We start from the raw sequence: 12,208 nt of genomic DNA on the forward strand, positions 1-12,208 counted from the left end.
GACAGAGAGAGAGACAGCCAGCGAGAGAGGGAACACAAGCAGGGGGAGTGGGAGAGGAAGAAGCAGGCTCCCAGCGGAGGAGCCTGATGTGGGGCTCGATCCCAGAACGCCAGGATCACGCCCTGAGCGAAGGCAGACATTTAACAACTGAGCCACCTAGGCGCCCCTATTGAGTACCTATTATGTGCCAGATGCTGATATGGATGCTGGGGGTAAGCAGTGGAAAAGACAGACTAAGTCCCACTGCCCACGGAGTGCATGTTCTCTAGAGACAGCACAGACAATAGCAGTAGACAGTGGTATGAAGAAAGAAAAGCACGGTTACAAATTACAGAATGATGGAAGACAAACATCAACTATTTAGATCACTGGGCGCCTCTCTGAAGACGTCTTATTTGAACAAAGATCTGAATGCCGAAGATGATTTGATTTTATGGGGGAAAAATGGACATTTTACTTTGTTAAAAATTAACTATTTGCTCATATATTGTGTCCTATGTGTATTTAATAACCCACACTCCTTCTCTGGCTTTGGTTATATGACAATGATTTGGGATAAGGAAAGTGGGGGATTTTTCAGTCTTCCTGTTGAGTTACTTTTTGTTTTTTTGTTATTATGTTTTTAATTTCAATATAAGCCCAGAACATGAGATCTTAAATTATAATCATAAGCGTTAAGAGAGAGGTTACTGAGCATAGAAGACAAAACTTAACCTCCGAACTCAGATTTAGGTTCAAGTTTGCACCCTGGATCCACAGGTTTACCGTCTGTGTGGCCCGAGGCAAGTCACTTAACCTTTTATAATTCTGTTTTCATGTCTACAGAGGCAAGATCATTCCATTCTGTCTGCATAATTTAGGGTAATTAAAAAAAAAAAAAAAACCCACCCGGTATATAGAAGGTACTCCAACAATCGTAACTGTGATTTTTTACTATGCATATGAAAGCACCGAGCACGGTGTCTGATCCCATGTCGGCGCCTGTTGGTTTCCTTCTTATTTATTTGCATTATCAGTCTCTCTGTAATTTTTCATTTGTACAGATAAACAAGAGTTGATGGTATGTGAGTTTTTGCTTGATAGAATTTCATAGGACTCATTTCATCAGGGCATGATCAGCTTCAAAGCTTCGAATCTAACCCAGTTTTGAGATAACTGGGAAATGAAACTACGTGGAGGGAACAAATGTAGCATTGTAAGAGAAGCAAAAGTCAGCTTGAGGTTGTCTGATGTTCTTAAACTAACATCATCTTTCATCTCCTATGCCCTTCTTCCCAGATAATAAGAGCTGTGCACTGAAAGTGCTGAGATAAACTAATGGGGAACAGGATACTACAAAAGACATTTGAAAGAGCCCATGTAATTTACTGCACGTCTGGTTTGTTTTACTTTCCAAAGCCTTCCTGTTGCTCAAGGAAATTTGTCTCCTCTGGCAACCTTCGGCCCTCTTTTGGCCGGGAGTCCTGAAAAAGCATTTGAGGGCAGGTAAACAGATGCAAAGCTCTCTGAGTGAGGCGTAAGTACCGGCCTTGCTTCCCCCGTCACATCTGAGGCATAAACAAAGTATCCTTTAGTATTTGTTTGAGAGAATTATCCCCAATGTAGGCAACCAAGGGTGCGTTCAGATATACATAACTCCCAACATGTTCTGAAGGTAATTTACATGAGTGAACCACTAAAAGCCTCCTACTCAATGAACTGTACCCCTGGGGAAAAGCTATGCAGGCCCGGATCAGTGTGGGAACAACATAAGGGTGTTCTCTGTGCCAAAAAGGGGATTGGGCTAGATGGAAAATCCCCAAAAAGGACCATCTGGCAGCATAAATTATCCATTTAAAATGGCTGGTGTGAGTTAATGACACCAAAGTCACCAGGAACATGTACAACATCCTTCAGTTGAGTTTTAATGTCCCCCCAGGCCCTGTTTCAATTATGACTTTCTATGCTGAATATGGCCAAATGTAAATTTATCCACTGTCCTCTCCCAACCCCCAACATGTATACCATGAAACTGCATTTTTCTGTAATACAATAGGGAGAGAGGATGGAGAATCAATCCAAGAATATAGTATAACTGTGGGGGATTTCTCTATTATGCCATATATATATAGTATCATTACCCCAAAAGAATTCAGCCGTTAAACTTTCATTATTTAATGACTGCAAAGGATCTAGGCATTCTGATGTTCAAATCTATGATCATTTGAATCCTAAGGTGCAAACAGGAATAGAATTACTCTAAAAAAAAGAGTCGCTAGGTCAAAGTACCCTATATTCAACCTGCCTCTGCCCCCAACATGCATGCCCCCCACCAAAATATCTACTTAAGGACCCACAGAAGAGTCTCCCAGTGGGGGAGCTTCATGTACACCAACACAGGAAAGCAGCTTCCATGTGTATAAAACTGCATTAGTACAACACTCAAGCACCATGTACCAAACCTATATATTTTGATTCTGGTTTTCACTGAAGCAGGTAAACTGGCTAGAACTCTAATTAGCCTTTTAAAAAGGGTTCAAAGAAGTTGTACATCTTTTAATTTTTTAATAGCACATAAACTTTTCATTGGCACTATGCTGAGATCCTGCTGATGATGCCGTTAGCGGCAATGGGTAGTCAGCATTTTCATTTGCATTTAGGCCTGGCTTTATTCCTTAGCCACTCTCGGTGAACCGGCATGAGCTAAGTGTGGTGCGAAGCAGATGTATATGACCTTTATAGAAGATCCACCACACCTTGAGTGCTGTGTTGGTAATAATTAGAAATAATGAGAAGATGGAGGCTAATCTCCCCATCCCTGCACTTCCCCTATCACCACGTAATGATCTCCTTATGCATCTGTGTCCCACCCCCAACTGCGAATTCCTTGAAAGCCAAAGCCAGAGCCTTCCCATTCACCCTTCAATTCCCAGAACCAGGCAGAAAGTTCCCAATGAGGGTGGCTGAATGGGAGTGAAACTTGGGCATTTTAGTAAAGCGAGCAAGATAAAGGACAAGGCTAGTGGGGCTTGAGATTTTGTTTTGTCCTCTTTTGAATTATCAATTATCATACAATAAAACTGCTGGGGGATGGAAGGTATCCATTTCTACGTATGTTAACACATGTATAGATTCCTGTACCCACCACCACCATCAGGATACACAACAGTTTCATCACCCCCAAAATTTCTCTCACGTCATTCCCTCAGAAGATTGTTTTTTGATATGCCAAGGAGGAGAGAGAGGAGTTAAGATCTGAAGACAAAGGGGTTAGTTAGTTCGGAAATCTCCTTGGTGCTTGTCTGTTCTTGCAAAGAATCATGACCAGGAAGCATTTTGTTTCAAACTTCCTCTGAGCTAGGTAGGTATAATTCTCAGATAGGCTGCGTATGTTACCTTATGTAATTCTCAAGAGCGTTGGAACAGCTATTAGTATCGGCAGATTATAAAAATGGGGACACTTACGCTCAGAGCAGTTGGGTCATTTGCCTATAATCCCGCCGCCGGTAGGAGCAAGAGCCAGGATTACACTCTGCCTCTCTATTCCAAAGCCCACACTCCATCCTCTCTATCCATTTGACTTTGCAGATTGAGGAAGGCACAGAAGATTCTCCCTTGTCCGTGTGGAGGTTAGACACGGAGAAAGGTTTCAAAAAGCTCCTGCTAGCTGAATTACTCACATTCCTCTCAAGACTCCAGAGCCAACACTAGACTATCCCGGGAGGTCAGACTAGGGATCATCATTTGCCTAGCTCATGAGAGACGGACAGAAAGATAGTTGTTCCATTTAAATAGAAAAACAATCACCGCGATAACCAGTAACAGGGAAACACATTTAAACACCTCCTCACAAATGAGCTACAATCTTCTTGTGTGTTGGCTATCTGTCCAATTTTGATACCAATGTTATGTAACTCTCTTTAAAATATCTGGAATCGTCCAGGAGCACCTGGATGGTTCAGTCGTTTAAGTGTCCGACTATTGATTTCCGCTCAGGATCTGGGGGTCGTGGAATCAAACCCGCAACGGACTCGGTGTTCAGCACAGAGTCTGCTTGTCCCTCTCCCTCTGTTCCTGCCCCCACTCATGCTTTCTCTCTAAATAAATAAATAAATAAAATCTTTAAAATAAAATAAACACCTCATTTTATAAAAATCCAAGCATACACTGTAGCACAGGGACCCTCATCTCCTTCCTAACATTATCCACCCAGTTGAAAAAGTGGACAGGTTTTTAAGATTATTAAAAGATAATCCCAAAAGCCAAGCCCCAAAGACAGGAGGAAAGCAGAAGCAAAGGCCCATGCATAACGGGACTGGAGGGCAGGTGAGGCCACGGAAGAGTCAAAACCACAGCCCGTCCTACAGCCTCTCACTCCAGCTGCATCTGCCCACGGCCCCCTGCGGAGGGAGCAGCCGAGGCCAGCCTGTGTCTGCGCCGCACGACCGCCGCCGTGAGCCGCCTTCCTGGCGTCCCCGCCCCGCACGGCCCCACACGTCGCGTCCGCGGCGAGAGCGCGCGAGCCCCGCTCACCTGGCTCCACTTCATGCCATCCGCTTGACTGACTGCCGCTGCCCGGGGAGCGCCCTTGGCCCGTGTAAAATGGCTCTTCACCCGGACTGTCCATTTCGTCCTCCACGGACTTGAGGCGCTTCGTGGAGCTGAAAGAACAAACGGCACACGTTGAAAAGCCCTCCAAACCACCTCTCTCGGAGAGCGCATCTCTGGTTGAAAGAAAGCCAGAGGAGGAAGCAATTGGGCAACTCGGCGGAGTCCTAGGACTCTTTTTAGGCTCTTGTTCAGTTGAGTGAGTCACTGGATGTGGAACAAAGTCTCGGGTCGGTGTTGTTCCAAGTGTCTGGGTTTGATTTTATTGTCCCTCAAGTTGCCGCTGCTGCCACATCCTGTTCCTTTCTCCTTTGAGGAACTGGTGGCTGGCTGCTGCTCCCGTCTCCACCTGCGAGCGCCGGGAGGAAGACGGCGTTTCGTGCCTCCTCGGGCAGCGGCGGGGACCTCGCCATCAGCAGTGTCCCTACACATCACGCAACCCCTCTGGCACCCCAGAAAGGATAAAGACCAGATTTCAGAGCCCTTCAAAAAGAGCTTGGATTGCTTTTCTTTCTTTTTTTATTTTTCCTCTATGTTTTCTCATCTTCCACTTGGATCTGTTCATTCAAAAAGTATTTGCTGCGCAGCTACCATAGTCCAGACTCTGATGGAGGTGCTAGAGATAAATACAATGATCCAAAGAGATTAAAAAAAAAAAATTGGGGAAAGGAGTACATTTCCCTCTGAGAACCAGGGACATGGAAAAAAGAGTGGCCCGATCCTCTTGATGCCCTTCCTCTTTTGATGCCTACACAGAGGTCACCCAAATGAAGTTCTGGATTTTTTTATTTTTGGAGAGGTATGGTTGAGAAATTTCCAGAACGCATCTCGTTTCCTCCAGTTGAAGGACTGAATTTTTCTCCCCAGTTGAGGCTTCAGGAGTGAAAAGACAGTGAAATGCCATGTTGCTAATATGTTCTAATTGTCTTAATTGATTATGTCACTAACATACTACCAGAATGAATAGATTTCATACCTAGTGGGAGTGCCCGCTGAGAAATCTCTTCCTCATGTGTCAGGGTACAGATTTTTTTAATATGTTTTCATTTATCAAACACACGCTGCGTCCCTTCTATGTACTAGGTGCTGTGCTAAATGCTGAGATATCGAGATGCATCAGACATGGCCCCTGTCTCCATGGAGTTCACGGTCTAGCAGATAGAGATGCAGAGGCAAATAACATTGTGCAAAAGGGAAATATAGGTATCATGATGAAAGTGCATATAGGATACACTAGATTTCTTGATGAAAGAAGAAAACAATGTATGCCTGGGAGGTTGGGAAGAGCTTCCCAAAGGAGACAGTTCCCGAGCTGTCTGTATGAGTGAGTGTCAAGGAGACTGGCATAAGGAAGGAAAGGGCATGGATAGGCTGGTATTCGGCTGATGTACCACTCAGGCAGCCATTTTTATTTCAAAATAGCTCTTTGTCAACTGGCGAAGTGTCACTGTCTCAAGCCCTGTAATTTTCCCCACCCTTGCCACCCCAGCTTTGCCCCAGGACACCCTCATGATCCAAAAACTAAAGGGTTACCATCGGGTGCATCTGGGGCATTCCAGGACTCAGCCTGAGCACTGTGCCAGATCAGCATTGGTTCTAATTGGTACGCTCGTGTCACACAGTTATTGGCTATTCTGAACATCATTCCCAGGAGGGAGGTGTGTATCAGGCAGAAGCATCATCACGAGGAAGGTGTGACACATGCAGAGAATTGCCAGGTGTGTGGCCTGGCTGAAACTGAAGTGAAAGAAGGGGGTGGAGGTGATTGAAGATGATACAAAATCCAGATTTCATCCTATCAGCCATAGAGACTCCCTGAAAAAGTCTCAACAGGGAGTGACATCAGAGTTGGTTTCAGAAAGTCCACTCTAGTAGCTGTGCAGATGATGGCTTTGGAAAAGCAAAGGAAAAGAAAGAGATGGAACCTATTGGCAGCAAGACAGTGAAGAGGTGATGGCTGCAATCCAAATAAGAAAATGCTGAGGACCCAACATAAGGCAAGAAATTCTAATTATTAAAGTTGGTATTCTAGTATGCTTTGCCTTCAAGTTCTGTTCTCATTAAAGCCAGACCATAGCAAAGCAACATATCTGTAGCATGCTAGCTTAGTACCCAAAGGAAAACCTTTAATAGCTTATTTTATGTTCTTTGCTTGGCTTTCCTTGAAGTTCAATGAAAAATAGCCACTTGAAGAACTTTTCTATAATTTATGTGAAACTACATCGAATACTTTTTTACAGAAGGATGTACACAAAAAAATCCTTCTAATACATAAAACCAGAAAAAATATGGTTTCTTTGCATGAATTTCTGTTCTTTCCTTTTATCAGAAACTGCAGCTTCTATAACCTCGTGCTTCCCCTTCTTGCCTTGGCAACCAGGAATCTCAGGATTAAATGTAAGGTACAACTCTTGAGTCAGGTTCCTGATATAACAATTGCTCCTATTTTTCCATATGGTTTCTGGCTTCTCTATCTACATTTGATAGGACCTGATGTATTTAAAACTTGAAAGCCACTTGAAATCATTTTGGAAGTTGGTAGAATACATGTTAAAAACAAAATAAACATTTCCCTTATGTTTCCTGGCAAATAAAAGGTGAGACCTTTATGTTCTGATGGGACTGTGAGATCTGTATGGAAAGGAACTTCTTCTTCTTCTTTTTTTTTTTTAAATCTCTAGTGCCTACCAAAGTGTTTGGCTAATAGCAGATGCTCAAAAACCGCTGAATTGGGCTATTGACTTAGAAACAGCCCTGTAAGTACTTGTGACAGGCATTTGCCCAAGCGTCATGATTCAGTGAGATCCAACCCAAAAGGCCAACTCCACTGCCTGTTATTCTTCTGTTATTAATATTTTTCTGAGTTTCTAGAATTTTTGATTTCCTTGCTGTCCTCTAATAAAACACAAATACCCCACGCAGTTGCTAATCCTAAAGGTGAGAGTCTGTAGTTATTAGCTCCCACCTCAGTTTGAAAGCAAGGGCTTTTCTGAGGTTGATACAGGATAAATGTCTGGAGGGTGGAGGTACAGCGTGGAGGAGAAAAAAAGATCCAGGAGTGAAGCAAGTTAGACGTGCCAGGATGGACATGTGAAGGCTTCCAAGACAAAGTTTACTGACCTCACAAACTTGACAGCTGGTTTATCTTGATGAAGTTCTTTGGGATAAAAAAGTATATTTTATCCCAAGTTTTACACAACCCCTTCTGTGATTTTGGAGATGTTTACCACGACAGGGTATTAATGCCTATCCATCTCTTTTTTTTTTTTAATTTAAAAATGAGTGAGTCATTGATTTTGGTTTCTTGCTCTTGACTTTCTAACACACTGATTCGATTCTCCCAGAAACACTGGAGGAAAATAGGAAAGTACCAGTAAGATCTCTACCTAAGAGAGAAGATAAATACTCTTTTGAGGAGTGACGCACCATCTCTCCCTGCGTGTGGAATGTTGTGTTCCTAGCAGTTCTACCTAGAAGCTAAGGTAAAACTATTACCTTCATTCCAAATATTTGTTTAATTCTGACTATCGGCAAAGCGTAGAAGCCTTACCTTATACCCACAAATCTGCAAAATCACTCTCACCTGAATGTTCATAGTACCCTGCACTGAAAATTTCCATTTACTTGTCAGTCTCTACCATTAGATTGTAAAGCTCCTATTACTTGACTTTATATCCACAATGCCTAGGACAATGTCTTTGTTAAGAAATGTTGTTGCCAAATTGGAGGAGTTACCCTGTCCTATATGGGCCTTACAGTCAGATGGGGAGGCAGGACATGTACAACTCTCAAAGATAATAATAGTAATTCAAGGTAGCAAACACTAAGTACCCAGGAAAAATAGGGATAACTGATACTCCTTTTTGGGGGCTTCATGTTCTTTCGTTCTTTACTGAAAGAGTAAGCCCCATTCCTAAGAGGATCCAATGTGAAAATATCCTGTCTTTAAAGTTCCAGCACATCTGAATTTGAATGTAGACTCTGCCATTTACTAGGTCTGTGACCTTGGTCAAGTTACTTAAATTCTCTGGGCTCTGGGTTGATCTGCTGTTAAATGGCAACACTGTCTACACCGTAAAAGTATTGTGAAGATTAAATCATATCAGGTTTGTAAAGCATCTAATACAGTGTCTGCTACAGAGCAGGTGACCGATTAATATTGGCACGGCATGAACAAATATTGATTAGTTGATGAACTTTTCTATATGTAAATCTGGGGTATCCTTCTGGGCACATTTTCTAACCTGTACACAGATAATTCTGCTGAGTCTATATATTTAGAGAATAATTTTTTTAAAAAAAAATCATTCTAGGAGAGCCTAATGAGAGTAAAACAAACATATTACCAAGTTATTAACTACTGCTGCTGTTTATAATTAGCTCCTTATCAGGGTTAGTTATTTGCAGAATATGAGAATGACAGTAGCCTTTTAAATGACATTAAAACCAGGTTTCCACTCAGAGAATCACAACAAAAGGCAACAAAACAGCTGGAGCGGTCAAAATGACGGGGGGGGGGGGCCACGGACTATTTGGGACGTCCATGGTACATGCGCAGCACACATATGAAAAACAAACAGCCCATCAACTTTTAAATTAATCACTGCCCACAAGTATTTGCAAAGCTTTTTCATGTTGACTGAGTGCAGTTACACACGATGTCCGCTCCATCAGCAAACATTCAAAATCCTTAAAATGTATTAACACGTGAATGTGTTCACAATCTCATTCTTTCATTATAAATGTACTTTTGATTTCAGCCTTTTTTTTTTTTTCTGAGGATCTGATACTACAGGGAACCAAGGAGAACCCTTAAACAACATGGAAGATGAGCATAGGATCTGGTGGTTATACTTAGGGAATAACTGGTTCTTTAACTGTCTTTAAGGTATTCATCATGACGAAGCTGATTCTTTTTTTTTTTTCTTTCTTTCTTTCTTTTTTTTTAAAAGTAATGCTGGTTAAAATATATAAAGTCAAGGTAAGAAGGAGTCTCCATCAAGGAAAATTTCTATAATCTGGCCATTGTTTTAAATAAAATTCCAGGGCTTGCTTGAAAGAAGAATATACCTTTGTGAAACGTTTTTCTGCAAAGTACACAAACATTAAAGATCGTTCTGCACCATTCTTTTCTTTGTTGTCACAGTCCAGTGCTAAAGCCAATTTGTAAAAGAATACTGTGGGTTTAATGCCTAATCCCTTTCCTTCTGGTACCGGTTATCGAGAGACAACAGGATCTTGCAAAATGCTTCATTTTGATTTGGGCTTTGTGACCTCAAGGGGACCCAGAACCCCGGAATCCTTATCTGGTTGTGCTCTTCCAGCTTTACTTTTTTAAAGGTCTCCTGGGGCCACAGAGTTTATGAGCCAGCCCCACCCTGCCGCAGGACTGCTTTCACGTTTGTGACCACACACCTAGATATCAAATGGGTTTCATGTCGCAGGGCAACTCCGATAGCCTGGATTTTGAGATCTGTGGGGGGAAACGCGCTGGGACTGCGCTGTAAGGTCTGCTGTAGGCACCGGGACGGGAACTGGTATCGCCAGTGTCAACGTTTTGCCAAATAAGGCAAAACACATGCCCTTCTCCCTAGTCAAGTGTTGTCCTTAACGTCCTGAGAACATGCTGTGTTTATCATCCATCCTTTCTCTATGCTTTGCTCACGTCTTCACCCCACCCAGACACTATTCCTTTTCCTTCCCATCTTGCCAACTGTAAACCAACATTTACAGCTGAACACAAGTCAGTCTTTTTGGATAAAGCCTTCCTTAACTATTTTTGGCCTATGCCATACAATTTAGCTCACTGTTTTCTACTGCCCGATACATATATATATGTAATTTCTGCAACATATGCATTTGCTTTCTCTTCCCAATAAGACTGAAAGTCTGTTGGGGCTGAACACACTTCTCTAGTATCTTCTACCAGTAAATGCACATTGCAAGCGCCTCTAGGCTCAGAGTCAAAATCGAGGTGTGGAACTATGGAGAGCCACCAATCAAATTACCTGGTAGAGGATGTGCTGGGTAAAGACCTCCTCATTGCTCCTGGACTCATGCTGTAGTATGAAGAACTTTCCAAATCTGAGAGAGAAAAATTTGGGCCAGTTCCTGCAGCTATTGGTGCTAGAAAAAAAAAAATAGTTATGTTCTGTGAATAAAAGATCAATGAGAGCATATATCAGTGTCGCATGTAACACATTTTATTTTTGAATTTATACAGTAAGCTTATCCAAAATAATCAGTAATGAACACTGACCTCCAAAGAATGTTGACAACAAAAACTGTCGATGCCAGAAAGACTTTGTTTTATAATGTACCTTTTATCTTTTCTCTTTTTGTAATGGCAAATTGTCACCAAGGTTGCACCATTCTTGGAGGCTTTTTTTTAAATAATAATATTTTTTTATTATATTATGTTAGTCACCATACAGTACATCCCTGGTTTTTGATATAAAGTTCGATGAATCATTAGTTGTGTATAACACCCAGTGCACCATGCGATACGTGCCCTCCTTGCTTTTAACAAAAAGACCTCCGCATTTTGCTCTGAAACTTTTCTTAAATGACCAGCCAGAACATTCTCTGGGCTTTCCTAACTTTGTCTGATCCTGATCGCTTTCACTCATTGGTGTTTTGGAATTAGATCTGAACTGCAAATTCATCTTTCCGGGCCACCCATTCCCAGTTTCCTGCAATGAGAAATGTGTGATCTCTCCTTACTCTGAACTGCCTCGGCATACATACACCTTCACTTTATTTGTGAGGCAGGGTCCTCAAACCACGGTTCCTGAGCCACAGTTCTTCTAAATAAAGTTTTACTGGAACGCAGCCACGCCCACTTATTTACAGACGGTCTCCGCTTCCACACTGTGACGGCAGAGACTCGCAGCCACACAGACTCCGTATGGCTCACGAAGAAGATACATACATAGAGGAATTTTCCGATGTCTGACTTCAGAGACTGTTAAAGATAATTTTGATTGTGTGTGATTTAACTCTGTGTAGAGTTAGTGGTGCAACTGTATGAGCAGAAATAACCTCTTCTTTTGAAAGATTATGCAAAAGCAGGAGCAATAGAGTCACATATTATTGTATTAAGGCACTGATTTCAGAGTTAAGCCCACGTGAGTGGATATATAATTCATTAAATAGAGACTAATATCCATAAGAAGAAAGGATACTTAGGAATATCACGAACCAGAGACTTTTCAGTCTTTCAACAAATGATCACTGCTATTGCCAAGACCTGTGCTGGGTGAGGAAGACACTTAGATAGAAGCCATGGTCCCTACCCTGAAACAGCTCTGGAGGGAAGGTTGGCAGGTTATTTTCAAGGCAGTGTGATAAGCCCTTTGCTAGAGTTATTCTTAAATTGATATGGCCACATAGAAGTGGGTATCTAACCCAGCTGGGGAATGAGAGGTTCTGGGAGTAAAAGGACCTCAGAAAATGTGATGCCTGGGAAGATGTTAAAATGACAAGTTGGAATCACCCAACTGAGAGGGATGGAGCCATGCTACATAGGGGGGACGGCATTTATAAAGGTGAAAGAATATAAAATGAATACTGGATTTCTGATAACTCGATGTGATGGAGTATACAGTACATGGGGAAAAGA

General features: G+C 42.2%; 1 protein-coding gene across 1 annotated transcript in view; it reads right to left on the reverse strand.

Moving 5' to 3' along the window:
• Positions 1-12,208, reverse strand: part of NFIA (nuclear factor I A) — a 178,206-nt gene that overhangs the window by 97,525 nt on the left and 68,473 nt on the right. The window contains exons 3-4 of the mRNA XM_040627223.1: positions 10,596-10,713; positions 4,513-4,640 (exon numbers count right to left, since the gene is read on the reverse strand). Of these exons, the coding sequence (XP_040483157.1) occupies positions 4,513-4,640; positions 10,596-10,645 (178 nt within the window). The 5' untranslated portion in view covers positions 10,646-10,713. The remainder of the gene's footprint in view (positions 1-4,512; positions 4,641-10,595; positions 10,714-12,208) is intronic.

The sequence above is a fragment of the Ursus maritimus genome, unplaced genomic scaffold (assembly GCF_017311325.1).
Source record: "Ursus maritimus isolate PB19 unplaced genomic scaffold, ASM1731132v1 scaffold_12, whole genome shotgun sequence".
NCBI lineage: Eukaryota > Metazoa > Chordata > Mammalia > Carnivora > Ursidae > Ursus > Ursus maritimus.